The sequence below is a fragment of the Spermophilus citellus genome (assembly GCF_964194105.1).
Source record: "Spermophilus citellus genome assembly, chromosome: 4".
In the NCBI taxonomy this organism is placed as follows: domain Eukaryota; kingdom Metazoa; phylum Chordata; class Mammalia; order Rodentia; family Sciuridae; genus Spermophilus; species Spermophilus citellus.
Window position 1 is genome coordinate 30,917,360 of NC_138185.1, and position 20,796 is coordinate 30,938,155.

The following is a 20,796-nucleotide window of genomic DNA, read 5'->3' on the forward strand; positions in this document are numbered from 1 at the left end:
TCAGTCAATGTACTACTTTCCCACATCAATTTCAAAACAAAGCCCACTGTTTCTCACTTTGCTGATGGACATCACCGACATATCCAGGTGCCCAATCCCTCCCCTGCAAGCCATTCCTGACTTCTGGTTGTACCTCACCACTCACATCCAACCCAACACCAATTCTGGTCCGATGTACCTCGTCTGTTCCTCATTTGCCTGACTCCTCCAATTCTCAAAGCTCCTTGACCCCACCGGGCCTGCCAAACACTGCACTTCAGTTCATTTCACTGTCCCGAGCCCCACATCACCCTTGTCTTCCCCCTTACCTGACCCAGGGTCCGCAGTCACTAGGATACTGTTGCACACACACACCCCTCTGCTGCCCTCTTTGGTAAAGCAGAGTGCGCCCCAACACACACTGAGCGGAACCCTAACCCTGCTCAGACGGGGCTCACAGGCTTCCTTCACTGGTGTCTAAGACAGAGCTTTCCGGCTCCCCTGCCAGCCCTGCCAGCCCTACCCCCCAGCTGTCCCCTCTGCTGGTCCTCTCCCAGCCTCCAAATCTCTTTCCTCTTTGGCAACACGTACCGCTCACTGTCCCCTGGCTTTAAAAACCATCTCCACACTGTTACCTCCCAGCCACTTTTTCCTTGAGCACCACAATCTCAAATCCAATTTTCTAACCCCGAAACTGATGTCCCCACAGGCAACGCTGTTCTCTAAACTACTCCCTCCTTCAACCTGGTTCTTCCCCTCAGGACTTGACCAGATGCTCAGGGAAATGGCTGGAAGTTACCCTTACCTCCTCCCCTTGCTCCCACCCTTGTCAGGCCCAGAAGCCAATCCTCCTCCAGGGCTGGCCACTTCTAACCTCCACGTGGCTGGTACCCTGGCTAGAGCCACGTCAGGTCCCCTGTCTGTGGAGTCAGCTCTTGCCTGGATCAAAGCTTTTTGCAACCCAGAAAAAGCCAAAACCTTGATCTAGACCCTGAGGCCTATACAATCTCCAGCTGATTCCACCCCTCCAGCCTTGATCCCCAGCACACCAGGCACCTGCCTCTCTGCCTCAGGATCTTTGCACTTGCTGCCAACAGTCATGACAGGCTTCCCTCCACTCCTCCAGGCTTTCCTCAAACACCACCTTGACAGTGCAGTCCTTCTGGGCTACCCAAACTTTCACCATGTTAATCCTCTCCCCTGTTTTTTCCTTAGTACATATTTATATCTAATATCATCTGCACATCTGACTTATTTCTACTGTGTTTTGTCTGTCTCTCCCCCAGGACAGAAGCTCCATGAGGTCAAGGATTTGGGGAGGCACTAATACATAGTTTTAAAAAAAAATTCATGCACAGCCAGTAGTTCAGTATGATCCATCTGACCTCACATTCTATTCCTCACTATCTCTCTTTCCTCATTTACTTCTCTTCACAGAACTGGCCAGTGGCAGCCATAAGATTCATATATTTATCTAACGTCTGTCTCCTCTCGCCACTGCAAGGAAGCCAATTCTGCTATTCAAATCCACAACTTTTCAAATGAAATCATCATCTCCATCTCCCACCTTCTGAACTTATGGTTTTCCTTAGATTCCATATTTTTCTGCAAAGTTACTGTGTTAGTGAGCTTTTCGACACTGTGACCAAAATACCTGACAAGAACTTAGAGGAAGATAGATTTATTTTGGCTCATGATTTCAGAGGTCTTGGTCCACGGCTGACTAATGCCAGAGCAGAAACATCATGGTGGAAGGCTACGGTGGAGGATAGTTGCTCAGCTGAAGGAAGCCAGAGAGCAGAGAGAGAAGGAAAAAGAGTGAATAGAAGGGCAGGAGAGAAGATGAACACTTCCAGGGAATGCCCTCCAACTAGGTCTCACCTCCCTGAAGTCCAATAAGCTATCAATTCACCGATGTCAGAGTCCTCGCAGCCCAATCATGGCCTAAAAGCCCCACCTCTCAACCTTGCTGCGTTTAGGGACCATGCTTTCAAAACATGCCTGGTGCTGGCCACTGGCTAGCATGGGTACCAACCAGGTACCTATGTAAAAAATCTCGACAGGCATCATGAACTTTCCCCTTCTCTTGGTCCCCAAATCTTAGCATCCCTTCCATCAACCTCATCTCCATTCATACTGTCCCCACCTGAGTCCAGGTCTTTGGTACTGCCCAGACCCCAAACTCTTACTCTCCTAATCTGTCCTCACTCAAATCAGTCACCCCAAACAAGGGGACTTCAGTCCTATAGTGGTGCCCTATAGGACCCCCTACTACAGTGGTGGTGGCCACTCCACTCCACTATGCTAGGATTGTCAACTCGCCATCTCTGCCTCCCTTACTACTCGAAAGCTGAGTAAACCGTAAAGCTTTATGCACAGACAATGGGCCACCTCTCACAGCATGCTGGGGCTTGAACCCAGAGCCTCACACATGCTAGGCACTTGCCCTATCACTAAGCTAGGCCTTCAGTTCACTCTTAAACCACCCCCAAGGATATCTGTTAAAATCAATCTGATCAATGCCCTCCACCTTCTATCAGTGTTGCTTAGGGGCAGCTCAGATCTTGGTTTCCTGCCTAAGACTTTCTTGGGTTCAAGAGCCTATATGATCCGACTGATAGAAACTTTACGTAATTAAACGACTCATGAACTAGATGTTTTCAGCAAATACCTGCATTTTACCTTCCACAGAACCACTAGGAAAGTTCTAAAGCCAGTTTCAGCTCTAAGGCTGTTGGATTCTATTAAATTAGTGTTTGCATCTTATGACTAGATGAAGAACAGATGGATGCACATAAGCCTCAGAGAGGTCGTGGCCCCATTCCTAGCCTCCACCTCTGTCCTGTTCATTAGCAAGTCATTCAAAATGACTTATATTTATATCCAACTCTGGGTTACCACATTCCCAGCTCCCCTGTGCTTACAAGGACTCCCGGTAATGGTGCACCTAGACATTAATGCTTTGAAGAATGTGCCTTCCCAACCACACCCTTACAATTATAACAGTGACAGAGAGGAAAGCCCCCAAATAGGCAAACTTATTTTAAAAAATGTTTCCACACATAAGAAACATAAAGCAATAAACGGGACTGATGCTGGAACCTGCAGGGCTTGGACCCGGAAGCCCGACAAGAGAACTAGGCAGGAATCCACACTCCTTCATGTCACTGTGGGCACTCCCAGGGGAGAGAACAAAGTCTCCACTATATGACCAGATTCTGGACTTACACAGGACAGGAAAGTACCTTTGCACTTTCCAAAAGTTTTCTATTGGATCATAGAGAAGAAAATACCCAAAGATCCAGAGGAAAAGAAAACAACTGGAGAGAGACTGTAAAATAAGTATGTTAGTAACCAGGCCTAATAGCAATCTGTTACTGGGGAGGCAGAGGTAGGAAGATCACAAGTTCAAAGTCAGCTCGAGCAACGTAGACCTTGTCTCAAAATAAAAATAAAACATAAAAAGGATTGGGAATATAGCTCAGTAGGTGGAGAGCTTGCCTAGCATATTCGAATCCCTGGTCAATCCCCAATACTGTGGTTTTTGTTGTTGTTGTTTTAAAGGCATATTAGTGCTTTTTTTTTTTTTTTAAGAGAGAGTGAGAGAGGAGAGAGAGCGAGCGAGCGAGAGAGAGAGAGAATTTTTAATATTTATTTTTTTAGTTCTCGGCGGACACAACATCTTTGTTGGTATGTGGTGCTGAGGATTGAACCCGGGCCGCACGCATGCCAGGCGAGCGCGCTACCGCTTGAGCCACATCCCCAGCCCCTATTAGTGCTCTTAACGATTCAAATGAAGAAACATTTAAAAACAAATATATGGACTGGGGTTGTGGCTCAGCAGTAGAACGCTCACCTAGTACATGAAAGGCCCTGGGGTCAATCCTGAGCACCACATAAAAATAAATAAGTAAAGGTATTGTGTCCAACTACAACTAAAAAATAAATATTAAAAAAAATACATAGGGCTGGGGATATGGCTCAAGTGGTAGCGCGCTCGCCTGGCATGCGTGTGGCCCGGGTTCGATCTTCAGCACCACATACCAACAAGGATGTTATGTCCGCCGAGAACTAAAAAATAAATATTAAAATTTCTCTCTCTCTCTCTCTCTCTCTCTCTCTCATATATATATATAAAATCTTAAAAAAAATACATATAAGGGCCAGGGGCATAGTTCAATGGCAGAGTGCACACCTAGCATACAGGAGGTCCTAGCTTCAATTCCTAGCACTACAAAACAAACAAAGAAAAACAAAATCCAAATACATACAAAAATGAAAAAATAATTTATAAAAGTACACATGTTCAAAAAATTAAGAACTAAAGGTAAGCAGAAATGAACCAAGTGGGAATTGTAGAATAATCATTACAATAAAAATCCAATATAAACACATGATTTTACAAATAGATAAAGTAGAAATTACTGGAGGTTTCATCCAGAGGGCAGCCCTGAGAAGGGTGCGAGGAAGCAGTGGAAGAGAAATAGCGCATAGTTAGAAGTTTATTCACAAGTTGAGAGCAAAATACAATAATTTTTCAGAGGCAAACACTAAGAGTCACCATCTACAAACACTTGGTGTGTTTTAAAAGAAAAGTGAACTAACTAGGAATCAGAAGGATGCAAAAGACAACAGGGAACAGGAGAACTGCTACCATACGCTGGTGAATTCTAGTATAAAATATCACCAGTTCAATGCTAAAATAAATTAACCCCAAATCCTAGACTATATGGCAAGGCAAGTGGGAGGTGAAGTCATGGTTCAGTTCTCGTCTCTGAAGTAAAGAAATATGGGAGTAAATAATCTGCTGGTCTCTAAGGCAAAAAAAAAAAAAAAAAAAAAGCCAGGAGAGACCTGCAGGAAACTCATTTTTACTCTTCAAAGCTGGTCTAATTTAAACATGAACAACAAACTAATGAATAAGCTATTCATTAGTTTAAACATCATAGAAAATCTAGTTTTGTAATTTTCACTTTATAGGCAAAAAGAAAATAGTGATGCCGGTTGTAAAAATCAGAGAACATTTCTTTAAGAGCTAAGGTAAAAACAAAATATGACATGAGTAATCAATCAAAATAATGTAATCAATCAAAATACATGTTCACACCTTGCTTTTCTCACTGAGCACCACCCAACACAAAAGGCAAATTCCAGAACCAGGTTTTAAGGAATCCTAGAATGGTATTCTTGACTTAACCACATTTCCAATCTTAAGAGACAAACACCATAAAGCAAGTTCTCTCTAAAGAGCTTTTTCCCTTTCATAACCAATACTTTTTAAGAAACTTTATGCACATCAAACCATAATCTGACATCTGGGGGAAAATATTAGTACTGAATATAATGGATGAGTGTGATCAGCCTTGTCTGATACCACTTCTTTGGATAAAATTACTTCTATTCTGGATGTTGCAGCCATAACACCAACCACAGGCACTGGGTTTCAAATGATATGCCATTCCCCTCCCACCTTGCAATAAAAGGAGAGGTGAGATTACCATATTATTTCATAACAGCACATTCTTGGATAAAAAAAAATTAAGGTTTCAATATCCGGCAGTAAGTACGGGCCAGTTTTACAATGTTATTAGCAATGCATGCTTCCTCCCTGGAGTTAATCCCAGCAGAGGACTCCAGGCTGGGAGCAGGGCCTATCTTTGCACTTGCATTTCAAGGCTTCAGCCTTCATTGAAAACATAAGTATTAAAGCCTGTTTTACACTGACTCTATGCAGAATTACTTTTGAGTGATCTAAAGAATGAAGATAAGGAGCACTATTACCGGAAGAGTAAAGAAAGTGGGGTGCTTCGCGTCATCTTCATATTTGCCTTCTGTGGAACTCCCGGCCTCCATTGATTTGGATGTGGTGTTCTTGCCAATACCCATCATCAAGAGAAGTTGAGTAAGCCTGCGTGGCCGGTGGTGTGAGGGAGTGAAGGCTATTCAAGCCAGGAGCTCAAATCAGTCAACTCTTCTGGTGCCTGCAGCACCGGATTCTCAGATGGATATGAAACCTGTGAGTACCATCTCAGCACCTGCAAGAGAGATTACAAACAAATCACCACAAAGCACACATACAACCCAAGGACCCAGGATCATATAGTTCCCTGTACAGAAAAAGTCATATTAGTTAGATATAAACATCCAAAAATATACTTCTCAAGTACCCATTCTCTTCTGAATGGCCACCTGGAAACCAGGACCACTAAGTTAGATTATCAAAAATATCACAATATCAGGGGGGAAAAACAATTAAGGTAAGTCTCTGACATGCATTAGGATATATCTCATAACACAGTTTAACCTAACAGAATATTATGCAGTAGCAATGTTCTGTATCTGCCCTGACCAGGAGTCACACTGGCCACCTTTGGCTCTTATGTGCACTTGAAATGAGGCTAGTGCAAATGAGAAATTGAATTTTAATTAATTAAATTTATATAGCCACTTGTGCCTGGTGGCTATCACACTGGATGATGTGGATATAGGCAATTTATCATGACTGAATAAATGTCAAAATTCACTACATGTGCCCCATTAAGGGCAGAGGCAGGCATTCAAAGTATTAAAAAGAGGAAATAAAATCAACCTAGGATTAAATGGTCACAGAGAATTCCAGGAAGGAAGCAAGGTGAGTTTTAAAATGGGCAGAATACCATAAAAAAAAAAAAAAAGGAGTCAAAACATTCAGTATGAATGAAATGACAAAATAAACCTAAAATAGAAACTCAAACCCTCCCTCTTGCCCCCAAAAAGGAAGGTCAAGTGGCAAGAAACAGGAAAAGACAGGAGGTGGAAGGAGAGGGATCAACATTACCAGACCCAGAATGCATCTGACAAGCCCAGAGAAATTGGAGAGACTCTGACATTTATTTAAGAAATAAGAGGCACTGGGTTCGATCCTCAGCACCACATAAAAATAAAATAAAGGCATTCTGGCCATCTACAACTACAAAAAAAAAAATTTAAAAAAAAAAGAAGAAAAAAAAAGAAATAATGTAATGCTTTGAACTAAGAGATAAATCTAAGAAAAAGTCAAAATAAGGAAGTTTCTAGAACAATTCTATGCAGCCAAGCCTCAGTGAAGCAGCAGACAATAAAACCTCAATTTTAAACCATGAAGTGAGACCTAAACAATAAAAAGTGACCCACCCTAGATTTACGAGCATTGGGAGAACTCAGCTTTGAAAATGAGAGGGCACACGGGATCCCTACGTGGGCTGGTACACATGAATAAAATGGGCCTGCGTATGCCTGGATTTTCATAAAGAAAATAATCATGCTCACATGCAGCCGTGGGAGGGGCAGAGCCCATGGTCACATTTTACCACCAATTAATTAGTTTCCCGTCAAGAACAAATAATCCAACCAAAATGCCCTGCAAATGTGAAGACAGCCTACTACATGGAGGGTGGAAATACAAGTAGGAAACTCTGTTCAAGGAATTCTTCATGGGACACTTGTTCATTCAACAAATCCTGTGGCTGAGCGAGGGAAGGGAATAAAATACAAACAGATAAGAAAAAAGAAAGAATTATGCAAAGTTTGAGAGTTCAACAGTCAGAGGGTAAAAAGGGAAAATGAAAAGAAACAGCTGCTGGAACATCAACTTGCACCAGAATAATAGAGAGAGCTGGGTTCGCCCAGCACATTCTTCTGGGGGGCTACATTTTCAATCCTGCCATATCCACGCTTGTTTAAAGCGGTAGTTCTCAACCCATAATGATTCCACTCTCCACAGGACATGTGGCAAGGTCTGGAGGCATTTTTGGCCGTCAAGGCTGGGGGAGAGCTAGTGGTCTCTAGCAGGAAAAGGCCAGGGTGCTGCTCAACATCCTCAGTGCACAGAAAAGGGGATCTAAGGAAGGAAGGGTCTGTGTTCAAACTGATACTCAAACAAGAAGGAAAATCTGGGGAGAGTTCACCAACTCATGATGCCCCTCATCCCATCCTACTCCCTGCAAAAAGAAAAAGAATAAGCAAGTCTACCTGCTGACTTGTCCCTGACCACTTGACAGGGGAAGGAGGAGCCAAAGGATGAAAGACCAGGATGAAGATACAGCAGGATGAATAAGAGCAGTTTTCTAGTTGCTAAGTGCCAACATGCGATAGGAACATCTCTTACCTGTCCTTATATCAATGGCAGTTATTAATAGCGAGTGAGCATATGATTGATGTGCCCTCTAACTCCACAAAAGCAGAATGTGAGCTTCAGAGAAGTAAAGCTACTCACCAAAGGATACAGAGCCAAAAGCAGTGGAAGGGGATTCGAACTTTAATCAGTTTTCTCACCTGTCCTACTTACACCAACAAGACATAAAACTTCCCTTTCAATGCTTAGCTACAGATGACTTCCCTGGACAAACAGAGCCCATGCCAGCTGGCCTCTGAGCACTGCCTCCACAAGACCTGCAGGTGGTTTCTTCCCTCTTTGTCATTCCTGAGGGTGCTCCAGGGATAAGGGACACAGCTGGGTGCCTTTTCCAGAGATTCTGCCTCTTATTCCGACAGCCATCTGGCTAAGCAGGCAGGTGGCCATTATTTCTCTGTGTTACAACCATCTTAATGGCCCTAAGACACTGTGAGGTGGTCACAGAAGTACTGATGTAACTAAGTTACCCCAACAGAAAGGGGTGAAACGAGGGATTCCCACCTTCATCAGATCAGGAACTCCCCAATCTGCATTTCTTTCCACCCACCTGGCTACTCCTCAGAACAGGGCACCTTCGTCTCTCAGCAGCATCTCCCCAAGAACTTAAATCATCTTCCTGTTCCATCTTGATGGCCCTAAACACTCGTCCATTCTGCAACCACCAAGAGCATCCCCTAAAATGTTAGTTAGCATGCTCTTTGATGACTTGACAATTAGTTTCAGAATGACAAAATTCCTTTCCCAGGAATAATGATGACACCATGATGACGACAGCAGGACGGGTGAGAGGTGAAAGGAACCTCCCAACCTCCTCTCCAGGTCTTGCTTTAGCCCCCTCCTAGCGTGCTCTGCTTCAGTTCTTTGTAGGTGCTGGCCCTCTTCTAACCCTCTGGATCTTGAACATGCCATCCCTCAAAAATGGGCAGCCTGTACATTGCCCCTTTCTCTTGGGGTATCTTCTGTCGATACCTCCTCTGATTATCACCTCATCACTGTGTCTCAGGACCATGAAGATGGTCTCAAAACAGAAAGATAATGTCCACCTGCCTGCCCAGCCAGCTGCAGGAGCAAGAGGCAGAATCTAGAGTCTCACTATCAGACCTATGGTTCCCAGCGCTGAAGTTGGTTTGTATATTAAAGGTTCCTCAAAAGTTCTGGAATGAGGTATTGTCTCTTTTTAAAGGAACCTAATATGTAACAGTCATTCTTGCTTAATACTCCTACTGCATCACACCTATACCTGACAGGGCAGGTGCATTACGTCAGGAACAAGTCAGTGATTCAACATCACTGCTAGTCTAAAAGGCACTCAGAGCCTTCACTCTCATCTGCATCTCTGTCTCCATTTCGCATCTGTTTCCTGTGCTCCCGAGTCACCTGATTCCAGGAATAACAGACCTGATCAATAAGCATCTTGTGATAAACCAAAGTCCTCACCTCACCAATCCTGAGATAATGATGGTCCAGACCATACCTGATCAATATGCATCTGCTTTGGTGGATTTGCAAAGCTTCCAGCTGTGCAAACTGCCACCCTTGCCCTCATTTTTTCTACAAAACCTTAAGACTTTATCAGCCCTCTCAGTGTAGTTACGCTGTAGGTACCTACTCTGCTTTTCACCATTACTTTTCTGTTTGTTTTTTGGGACAAGTGGCTGGACCTGATGTGTTGGAGCCTAAGACTCTGGTAACATCGGCACTGTACACAAAGATGAGAAAGTATTCAAAAGGAAAAGTCCAAATTACAACTGTATTAAGAGATCTGAAAATCAGAGAATCTGCAATTAAATAACAATTAAATTACAGAACACATGAACAAGTGGTGTGTACCTGTAATCCCAGAGGCTCAAGAGGCTGAGACAGGAGGATTGAGAGTTCAAAGCCAGCCTCAGCAATGGTGAGGCGCTAAGCAAATCAGTGAGACCCTGTCTCTAAATAAAATACAAAGTGGGGCTGGGGCATATGGCTCAGTGGTTGAGTGCCCCAGAGTTCAATCCCCAGTACTGGAAAAAAAAAAAAAAAAAAAGCAAGATACTTTCAATGGAACCGAATCAAACATTTCCCAAATGCCAGCATTAAGTGTCTACATCAGAGGCTGGCAAACCACCAGCTGGCCTCTTGGTCTCCAGTTAAGAATGATTTTACATTTTTTAAAAACGCTGTGAACGACAACAAAGAAGAACCTATGACAGAGACCATCTGGCCCACAAAACCCAAGTTATTCACAGGAAAGTCTGTGAACCCAATGAAAATGAAAGGAAGGACTCCTGCTCAGAATGCCAATAACAGTGATAAATATTAATAAATAAAATTTAACAAAGTATGAAGAAAACAATAAAATATTACTAAGGAACATGAGACAGGCCGACAATAGTCCTGAACAGAAAAGCTACTGCCAGGATGTTCACTTTCCAATAAACATGACCATAAAGATTTAATAATTACTAGTTAATAGCCCAAAGGAAGACAGGAAGGGTTCTTAGAAATTTCTTTCTGGAAGAATAAGCAAGAATAGCCACAAAGGTCTGAAAAATAGTAAGAGGAATGTGCTCTCTCAGCTAGAAACCAAATCTAAGGCTGCAAGAAACAGAAGGGTTTAAGAGAGATACAAAATCAAACTAACACCAGGGAACAAAGAACCCATGGCTAACACGGGCATGACATGGGCCACTTCAAATCACAGCACAAGATACGGATTTTCCAACATATATGCCAAGACAACTGGTTCACTGTAATAAAATCCAGAAAAGCAAGGCCTAAGGTTTAAAAAGAAAAGGCTGCTATGGGACTATATATAAGGATGGGGGGATGAGACCTGATGTGATACACCATGAAATAAACTTGCCAATACTGTATTGTGGACTTAAAAATTGGTTAAGAAGGCATAGATCCTGTTAACAGTACTAAACACAATTAAAAATTGAGTAGAAAATGCTGAATGTGATTTTTTTAAATGAGGCCATGAGTTAAAAGGATTAAAAGCAATTAATCTCATTAAAAATATATAGGTACAACACTAACCTACAATATCTGTGTAAAGTGTATGTTCACTTGACAAAACATGAATCAAACTCAAATAACTTATTTTTCTTTTTATTCTCTTCTATATTTTCTAAAATTACTTAGCAATGAAAAACAGGCTCCCTTCCCCCCCCCCCCCCCAGAGGCTGCTGATGTTTGCAATTAGCACAGTTCTTTCCTCCCTTCACACTCCAACCCAGGGCAGTGGTGGCTCCCTTTACAGCACCACCACCGCCCACCCCCCGCCACACACACACTATAAAGGAAATTTCTGTTGAGAGCTAAAGACACAGCAGCGTGGAGCAATGTTTTCACGTTTAAGTTCTAAAATAACTTATCAGAAAACACTGGAGAAAAGTGAAGATTCTGCAAATTATGCTTTGCATCTAGGTTATTTTAAAGCTCCCTGGCAGCCAGGGTTAAAAACCACTACCTTTCAGCAAGCAGGAAATCATCAGTCTCAAAATAAAACTCACCTCAAAATAAACACAAGACTGATGAAGAAGAAAAAATAGCAATTGGGGAAACTTATGAATAAGTAGACAAGTAAAACATTCAATCACTAACAAATCTTTTAGTACCTAATAGTGAAATTACTAGCTCTCCAGTCACCCATAATCGGGTAAAAATGCAAAACAAGGGTTAGTTTATCGGCTATTTGGCAAGTAGTCATTTCTTTCGTACTCAATGTTTTTTTACCTGGCCATTTCTCTTCCTATCCAGGAATCAGTGTCACCCCTCACTGTGGCTTAAGATACTGACTTGAAAGTATGCCAGTATTAGCCAAACAGAGGTTTTGTGTTCTTTTTGTACTGGGATTGAACATAGAGGTGCTTTGCCACTGAGCTACATTCCCTGCCCTTGTTTTATTATTTTTGTTTTCTAACAGCCTCTTGCTAAATTGCTGAGGCTGACCTCAAAATTGGGATTCTCCTGCCTCAGCCTCCCAAATCACTGGGATTACAGGGCTGTAAACACCACGGGGACCTCCAACCAGAGGTTTCGAGGACTGAGCTACTCTTAGAGATAAATACTAAAACCCTATGTTTCTGAAAAGAACCTAAAAAACATGTACTACCATGGTCAGCACCTAGTAGAGTTCCCAGCATACAATATACAAAGCCTCTGATCACTGAAAGAATTAACCACTAAAGGTTCTCCCCCAGCGTAGAATCCCCCCTGGCATATACAACTGTTAGCATAAAACAGATGGCCAACAAATACCAATGAAATACGCATTAACCTCAAATAGATGGCACTGAATGACCACTACTTCAAAAACAAATACACTGCAAATCCATCATGTGATCAGGTGATCTAGGCACAAAACCTACAGTTAAAGGATGTAAGAAGGATAAGAGAGAAAAGATCAAAGATCATACTTGTAAGCAAAAGTTCAAAAGCCGTTTTATTCCTAATAGCCTTAAACTGGAAATACTCAATGGTCCATGGACAGCAGGTGAACAGGTGAATAATGTGTCCATCCAAAGGAATACTACTCAATGGTAGAAAGGAGGCAACCGATGCCCTGAGTAACTGCATGGATAAAGAACACAGACACTGTGTTGAGTGAAGTAAGTCAGAAACAAGAAAGCAGAATTAACCTACAGGGACAGAATACAGTCAGGGGGCTACCTAGTATAGGAATGGAGGCAGGGAAGGACTTCCTAAGGGAGAAAAGGCAGCTCAGGAGTGATGGGAGCATGCTATGCTAAGATTGTGACACTAGGGGCCCCACATGTATGCATACCTACTTACTCTAGGTAAACTCTACCTCAACAAAGCCGATTTTAGAAGGGAAATTTGAAAAACTTCTATAATTCCATTTTTTAAAAAAAAATGTCCCTCCTCAAAATCTGATTCCAAAGATCTGCTCTGGGAAGCTACACTTTTAACAAACAACAAAATATTCTCATGCTTGTGGTCCTCAGATCCACCCTGGGGAAGAGCAACCTGGGCTGAGATAAAGCTATTTTTTCTTGCACCAACCTATCCAGACAGGTGGGAGTGTGGCTAAGAAGGTGTTTTGGGAATGAGGACATCAAAACCCCAAGCTGCTGGCTGAAACTTTGGTCTTCACCAAGACAAAAACAAGAGCCACCAGGTTCAATGATAAAGCGCATTTTAAAAGCCAAGTTGTGGTTCTGTGCTTAAACCCCATTATTAAAGGATTACCGTCAAACTGTGGCTGCTCCCGTTAAATTCTGCTAAATGCTAAACATGTGACCTAAATGCTTTTAATCCACGTAAAACAAAAAAAGATTATTAGAACAAATATCTTCAACTTACATATGATCAACTCCCTTCAAATAAAATTAGTTACCCAATACATAGTCCACTGCTTTAGGAAGCTTACAATGCTGATGCTGATCCTAGCTATAATTATGTCATTTAAAGATCTCGCAATAATGTATGGACCTGTAAGTAGTGATTATTATTAGATCTTGTGATGACAACTATGCTCACAGGGCGTGTCTGAAAAACACTCAATTGTTCTGCAGCCTTCTCCAAAACCAAGAACTCTTACTCTTATTTTTCACTCTCAAGTTAGTACCCACTAGTGGGTCATGAAATTAATTTGGTGTAGAATTTTTAATGTAATGGAATTTAGCAGAACAAAAAGCTTCAGAGCACATCTGACAAGGGAAGGGGGACCCAGTGTCACAGCCTGGCTATGGCTGATATGGAGCGTGGTCCTCCATGTTAGCAGGTCGTGGGACTTTCAAGAGGTAGAACCTTATGGAAAGTCATCTGGGGGCACTGCTTTTGGAAGGGCCCCCAGTTAATAACTTATAAGAGGCTTATTATAAAAGAGCAAGCTTGTCTGGGGGCCTTTAATCCCAACTACTCAGGAGGCTGTGGCAGGAGGATTCCAATTTCCAGGCCAGCCTCGGCAACTTAGCAAGACCCTGTTTCAAAAAATAGAAAGAGCGGGGAATGTAGCTCAGAGGTAGAATAACCCCTACATTTAATCCCTGGTACTGCCCCCCACCCCCGAAAAAGCAAGCCTGACCTCTGAATCATACTCTGGCTTCCATCTCAACATGTGATCTCCCCCTCTCACTCATGCCCCTTCTGTGATGACATTCAGCATGGGCAGCCTTGGAGAGAACCACCTCCATGCTCCAAAACTGAGAGAGAAAGAAATCTCTTTTCTTTACCCACCTCAAATGACTGATAAACTCATAGTTTCAAGGTAAATGCCTTGCAATATGGAATCAATCAAAACAAATCCTAAAGCTCTGCAGTTACACAAAGGCACATATTCCCAGAGCCCAACTTAATTTTTGCTGAACTCAAACACACACCCATAGAAATAATCTGCCAAAGTGAGAAAGTGGGGCAAGATGACACCAATAACAAAATATCCTATCCCCCAACAGTGATCTACTTTATGCTTTGAAAATAGCCCTCCATGCTCTGCCACTGAGACATATTTTTTTAAATGGACATGTTTGTTCCTCTTCCTGATCTCTCCTTCCTGATCTGATCTCCCAGATCTTCTCCTCCTTCATCTTCCCCTCCTTGAGTTTGCCTCCCAAGTCTCAGGAAACAGTATTCCTTTTGGATCACCTCTTTAAAAACCTCTACTCTCCCTGGTGGGGAGAAACAGCCTCTGGGATGGGAGTCCCAGTGTTTCTCCTTTGCTAAGCAATAAAACTTCCTTTTTCTTTTCTCTTAACACCACATTCTCGTTATTGGACTGGCATCAGAGACAAGGGCCAAGCTTTCTGTAATACCTCCAAAATGATGGACAGATTGCCCACCAATAATCATTACATCAGAGTGGTCGTTTGTTCATAAATATTAATCACAATAATCTACCAGAGCCCCATACCAAACATCTTAGTTGATGCCACTGAGAGGCTCTGCACTGTACCCCAATGAGCTATCTCTGCCTTCTGTCACTGTCTTGATTTATGGACTTATGCTCTTAAGAGGAAGTGAATTTCAAAAGAAGTCAGATAAAACCTGGATATCTAAAGGAGGTGGAGGAGGAGGAGGAGAAGGAGAAAAATAAAATGTTGGGGCTGGGGATGTGGCTCAAGCGGTAGCGCGCTCGCCTTGCATGTGTGCGGCCCGGGTTCAATCCTCAGCACCACATACAAACAAAGATGTTGTGTCCGCTGAAAACTAAAAAATAAATATTAAAAAATTCTCTCTCCTAAAAAAAAGAAAAAAAGAAAAAGAAAATGTATTAATCCCTAACCATTAAAGAAGCCACTGAAAAGCTGACTTTATAAAAACAAGTGCATCATGGACTATCATTTCCAGAAATACAAACAAGATTTCACTTAATCCTTACAAAAATTCTGGGAAGGGTTGTTATCTCCATTACACAGTTGAGCAACCGAGGCACAGAGGCTGGTTTAGTTTACCCTTAAACAAAAGTCAAGGGCAAAAGTGGAAGGCCAGATAAGAACTTTTTTGGGGGGTGGGGAGGTTCAGGGATTGAACTCCTAGTAGGTACTTAACCACTGAGCCACATCTTTAGCCCTTTTTCGTTAATTTTTGAGAACAGGTTGCACTAAGTTGCTTAGATGTGCACCACATCTGGCCAGGTAAGAACTCTTGAAAATACAAGTTGGGCCATATGTTCCCTTTCAAGTTTTACTTTATATAGAATTTTAGGAGTTTGAAAAGTAGGTATGAAAAGTAGTTTTTATATTGTCTTATTGTTCACAAAAAGGAATATAAAAATGAAACAGATTTCATGCAGAGATGCAGTCTCATATAGCGGAGTGCATATATTTTTAAATCCTTTTTAAGGTTTTTGGATAGTAAGAATGCTAGATTTAGCTGGGTATGGAAAGGCCTGAAAGATCATATCTGAAGGTTATTTTGAAAGAAGCTAAAGAAATCTCCTGGATAAATACTGTGGGAGGCCAACCTTACAAGTGACTGAGTTACACTCCCTGGATGCGTGCTGAGGCGCTCAATCACAGAAAGAAATGTGGTCGTTGTCTCCTGCATGGGTGTGTCTTGCTACAGCCCCATGGGTGAAGCTACGCTCACCTGTTCCTGTGTAATGCAGCGCGCTCGCCTGACATGCGTGCGGCCCGGGTTCGATCCTCAGCACCACATACCAACAAAGATGTTGTGTCTGCCGAGAACTAAAAAATAAATATTAAAAATTCTCTCTCTCTCTCTCTCTCTCTCTCTCTCTCTCCTCTCTCACTCTCTCTTTAAAAAAATGAAAAATTAAAATTAATATAACCCCTTGCTGTGTTTAGGGTAGAATCTTCCATGGAAGTGCCTTGTGTGTGTCCCCTTCTCTTACTGTGCCCTTGGATGTGGCCTACCCAGGTGTCAGTCAACCTGCTGACAGTGGACATCAGGAAGATACTCAGCCCCCTGAAACCTGACCCCTTGCCTCATTTGAATAGCTTCCCTCAATAAAAGGGGTCAGCGTGTGATCTCGCACGCTCTCTCTCTTTCTGAGGACCCTTAAGGTCAGAGGAGCCGTCACAGCGACCCCAAAGAAAAAGGTATTTGTGCTATTGTGTGGTTATTTTGTGCAGCCCAGTCAGCCCAGTTTGACTGGAGTGACCCCTGAGCCTTTTAGTCAGAGAACAGAAACCCGGCAAAATACTTAACCCCTCTTCCTGGTCTCCAAATGCTCTCTGGCTTATGATGGCCCCACCTTTTGATACAGAGGCTACCCTGGAGGCTAAGGTAACATCCAGGAGAATGACTCTGCCCAACTACCAGCTCCACCTCGTCAACTGGTTCCACCCTTCCTCTCAGTTAGTCCATGACTCATACCTTCTCTTTTTCAGAGAAGAAAGCCTCAGGAGAACTATGGGTCACCTCCAGCTGAGTTTAAACTCACCCTCCCTCCTGGGAGAAGGGTTTCAAACAACTGTCCACTCCCTTGCCTCAAGCTCAGTACTTACCAGCTCTCTCTGAATTATTCTTAGGAGCAAACCATTCCACTTCCACAAGTTCTCACACCTTCTTTTGGCCTCAAGTGCCAAAACCAAATTTCCTTCCCTTACCTGCAGAAGCCTCATTCCACTTTCCCCTTATTTCCTAATTATTCATTATACCAGCTCAGTTTGGCTGGACTCTGACACATTTTCTTGGTTTTCTCAACCACCTGCTCCCCATTCCGTTTGCAAATCACTTCTTCAGTATCCTTTACCTTCCTACCCACTCTTGCTGCTCCAAGAGTTACAGCAGTTCCCTACAGATCCTCCTGAGACGAGGAACAACAGCTCTGAAATTTCACCTCCCTGATGGATGAGGGCTGAACTGTGGGTTTGCTAAACTGCACTGCAATTACCTGGGCTGGGTCACAGGAACTGCCCCAGGTTAACACCAAAGCACATGATGATAGAAATAGCAAGACTTCTCCTGATCCTTTGAACAATTCATGCCTGTATGTCACTTTTTTTTTTTTTCCTGCAAAGGAACATGCTCCTCCTAAGAAATTCATAAATAACATACCGGCTAAAAAAAGAGAAAACAATCACTTGGCACTACATGCCACAGATACATGTGGCTTCTCTGGCATTTGAACCCCTTTTTGGGGGGGAGAAGTACTAAGGATTGAACCCCAGGGACACACTGAGCCACATCCCCAGTCAGTCCTTTTTATTTTGAGGCAGGACTGGACTAAATTGTCCAGGCTGGCCTTGATGCAATCCTCCTATTTCAGCCTCCCAAGTAGCTGAGATTACAAGCATGCACCTCCATACCCAGCTAAATCTAGCATTCTTACTATCCAAAAACCTTAAAAAGGATTTAAAAATATATGCACTCAGCTATGAGACTGCATCTCTGCATGAAATCTGTTTCATTTATATTCCTTTTTGTGAACAATAAGACAATATAAAAACTACTTTTTATACCCCTACTTTTCAAACTCCTAAAATTCTATATAAAGTAAAACATTAAAAGAAAACAAAAAACAGAGCTTTAGCAGCCCCCAAGGCTGGACTTAGAAAATAAAGCAAATAGGCATCTGAAAAACATGGAATCTGACATCTAACTGCTTCAGATAGGGATTTTACTGTTACTCTTTTTCATGTACTAAATGAAGGACGCTGCCTTCCTAGAGTTGCATAAATGTTAATATTCAGCTATTAATATTTAAATAATGTCTGACAGCACTGAGAAAGGCTTTGTAGATTTTCTAATAACCCAGCTGGGCAAACTTGAACCACAGGCTCCTCGCTCATCTACACAGTCACACAGAGAGGCATGCACAGGCAGAAAGATATATGTGTAGAAAAATCCCACATATGTTCACAGATATGGACGCACGCAGATGCACACACAGAAACAGACACACTCGTGGAAGAAGCACAGACACATTCAGACACACAAATCAATCCATGCAGCCACAGAACTCACCCCCACCAAAATAGAGATTCTATACCAAGAAACAGTCTTACCTTCAGAGTGAAACCTTACCCTTCCAAAATAAATGTCTTTTAACCAGTGCCCCACCCACTACGCCTGTGCAATGCTGTGACTGTCCCGGTGCTCAGTGTGAGACGTTTTCAGGTACTGAAGCAATTTTGGCTTTTATAACCCACACGGGCTGGCCCAAATTGTGTAACCGCACCACCTCATTACAAATGCCATTTGTGTTACACAACAGCCACCGCCTGGTTACAAACGGTTACTGCAGGCCTCTATTATGGTCTCAACATCAATATGCAGCAGGTTTTGACTTGGTAGTCTGGATATTCTATCGTAGAACCCCAGCAGCTACTGGGATTACACTTCTAAACCCTCACAAAGAAGGGAAATTAAAACCTATCTTTCCAAACCCTACAGCTCAGATGAACAAGTCCACCCACACTGCTGCCAGCTCAGTGAAAAGGGGAATTACTTTTACTCCCTACTATTTTTTCATTTCCCCAATCAAGCAACCAACAACAATTATGCTCAAAACTAAAAGAATCTCAGAGCTCTCATGGTAGGATCCCTTCATCAAATGGCTGGCAAAGCCAACAAGTAACTGTGATACTGAAGGGCTGACAATCAGTAACAGGAAAGAAGCCACACCTGAAGCCAGACTAGCCTTCCCAGTCCCAGCCTCAGGCCAGGGCCTTCAGAGCCTGAGCAGGTGACACCCTCTGCCCTTCAGATGTAAACTCCTGCCTCCATCTCCCCTACTCCAGGCTGAACGTCACACACCAGACAGGATCCAGAGAGCCAGGCAGGAGGGGCATCTACCAGCAGCAAGGCACGTCTTAGACATCTACAGGAGAAAAGCTCTAGAAGTGTTGCTCATTCATGAAAATTTTGAGTAAGTAAACATTGACAAGAAGAGGAAGACACCATGTGATGAGAGAAGCCATGGTAGAAACTGGGGAGAAAGCTGGGGGCCAAATGCTGTAGGCAAGAGACTGACCCCGGCAAATACCCAAACACAGCTTCCCACTGACTGCTCAACATGCCCAAGAAGCCAAAGACTACATTTAGGATACTTCACAATTCCACACCCACAGAGGATGTACTGCAGAGCAAAAAGGAAAAACAGGTGGAAAAAAGGAGGAAACTATAAAATCTTTTTTAAAAGAGACATTTTAAAAAAAAAAAAAAAAAAGCAAGCCAAGCATGTGCATGCCTATAATCTCAGCTACTTGGGAGGCTGAAACAGAAAGATCACAAGTTCCAGGCCAGCCTGGGGAACTCAGTGAGAGCCCATCTCAAAACAGAAAATAGTCAGACACAGTGGCACATGCATGTAATCCCAGCAACTCATGAGGCTGAGGCAGGAGGAGTCCAAGTCCAAGGCCAGCCTTGGCAATTTAGCAAGGCCCTGTCTCAAAAAAAATAAAATAAAAAAGGGCTGGAGACTTGGCTGAGTGGTAGAGCATAGTTCAATCCCCGGTACTAAAAAATAAAATTAAGTAAAAGGAAAAGAATCAGATAATTATATAAAGAACATGAACTGAGACCATGAGATAACAAGCAGGGATGGGGAAGAACCTAATTAACTGAGAAGCAATAAAGAGAAACAAAACAATAGAAAGCTGAAACAGAAGCGGAGGACAAGCTTGAGAAACAGAGAAAAGAAAGAATACAGAAAGGCAAGCACAGCTCAGAGAAGGGAACGGAGGAGGAAAAGGCAAAGGGCAAAACCATGTCATGAGTAATCAGCATTTCCTAACTGGACCTAAACGAAAGGAACAAAGAGGCCAGTCATGCTGTGCAAGTCCATGTGTATGAAATGTCCAGAATAGGCAAATCTACAGAGAAAGCAAGCACAGAGAGGGCTGCCTGGGGCCGGGGTGGCAAGTGGATCTGGGGTTTCCTTGTGGGATGAGAAAAATGCTCTAAAATTAGTCTGTGGTAACGGTGGTCATAGAGCTGTGTGAATATACAGAAAGCCACTGGATGAACTTTAAAATGGTGAGTTAAAACCATACCTCAATAAGCATTCATGAAGCCCTGGGTTCAATCCCCAATACAAGGGGGGGAAAAAAAACAGGGGTGGGGAATGTAGCTTGGCAGCACAATAAAAGAAACAAGAAAAATGGAATAGACTTACCTAAAATAAAACGTACTGAATAAAAAAACCTGTTCTGATATTAAGAAAAATCTCAGTGTAAGATTACAAGGACAATCCATGTTCATGCAAAATTGTAGAGAAATTACAGAGAAATCTGTACCTGGACACGTCC

At 42.7% G+C, this 20,796-nt stretch overlaps 1 protein-coding gene across 3 annotated transcripts in view; it reads right to left on the minus strand.

The window, feature by feature from the left end:
• The window catches only part of SLC23A2 (solute carrier family 23 member 2), a 155,759-nt gene that overhangs the window by 98,017 nt on the left and 36,946 nt on the right, over window positions 1–20,796 (minus strand). For all 3 annotated transcript variants that reach the window (XM_081289303.1, XM_081289304.1, XM_081289302.1), the window contains exon 3: window positions 5,761–6,014. In XM_081289303.1, the coding sequence (XP_081145429.1) occupies window positions 5,761–5,868 (108 nt within the window). In that variant the 5' untranslated portion in view covers window positions 5,869–6,014. The remainder of the gene's footprint in view (window positions 1–5,760; window positions 6,015–20,796) is intronic.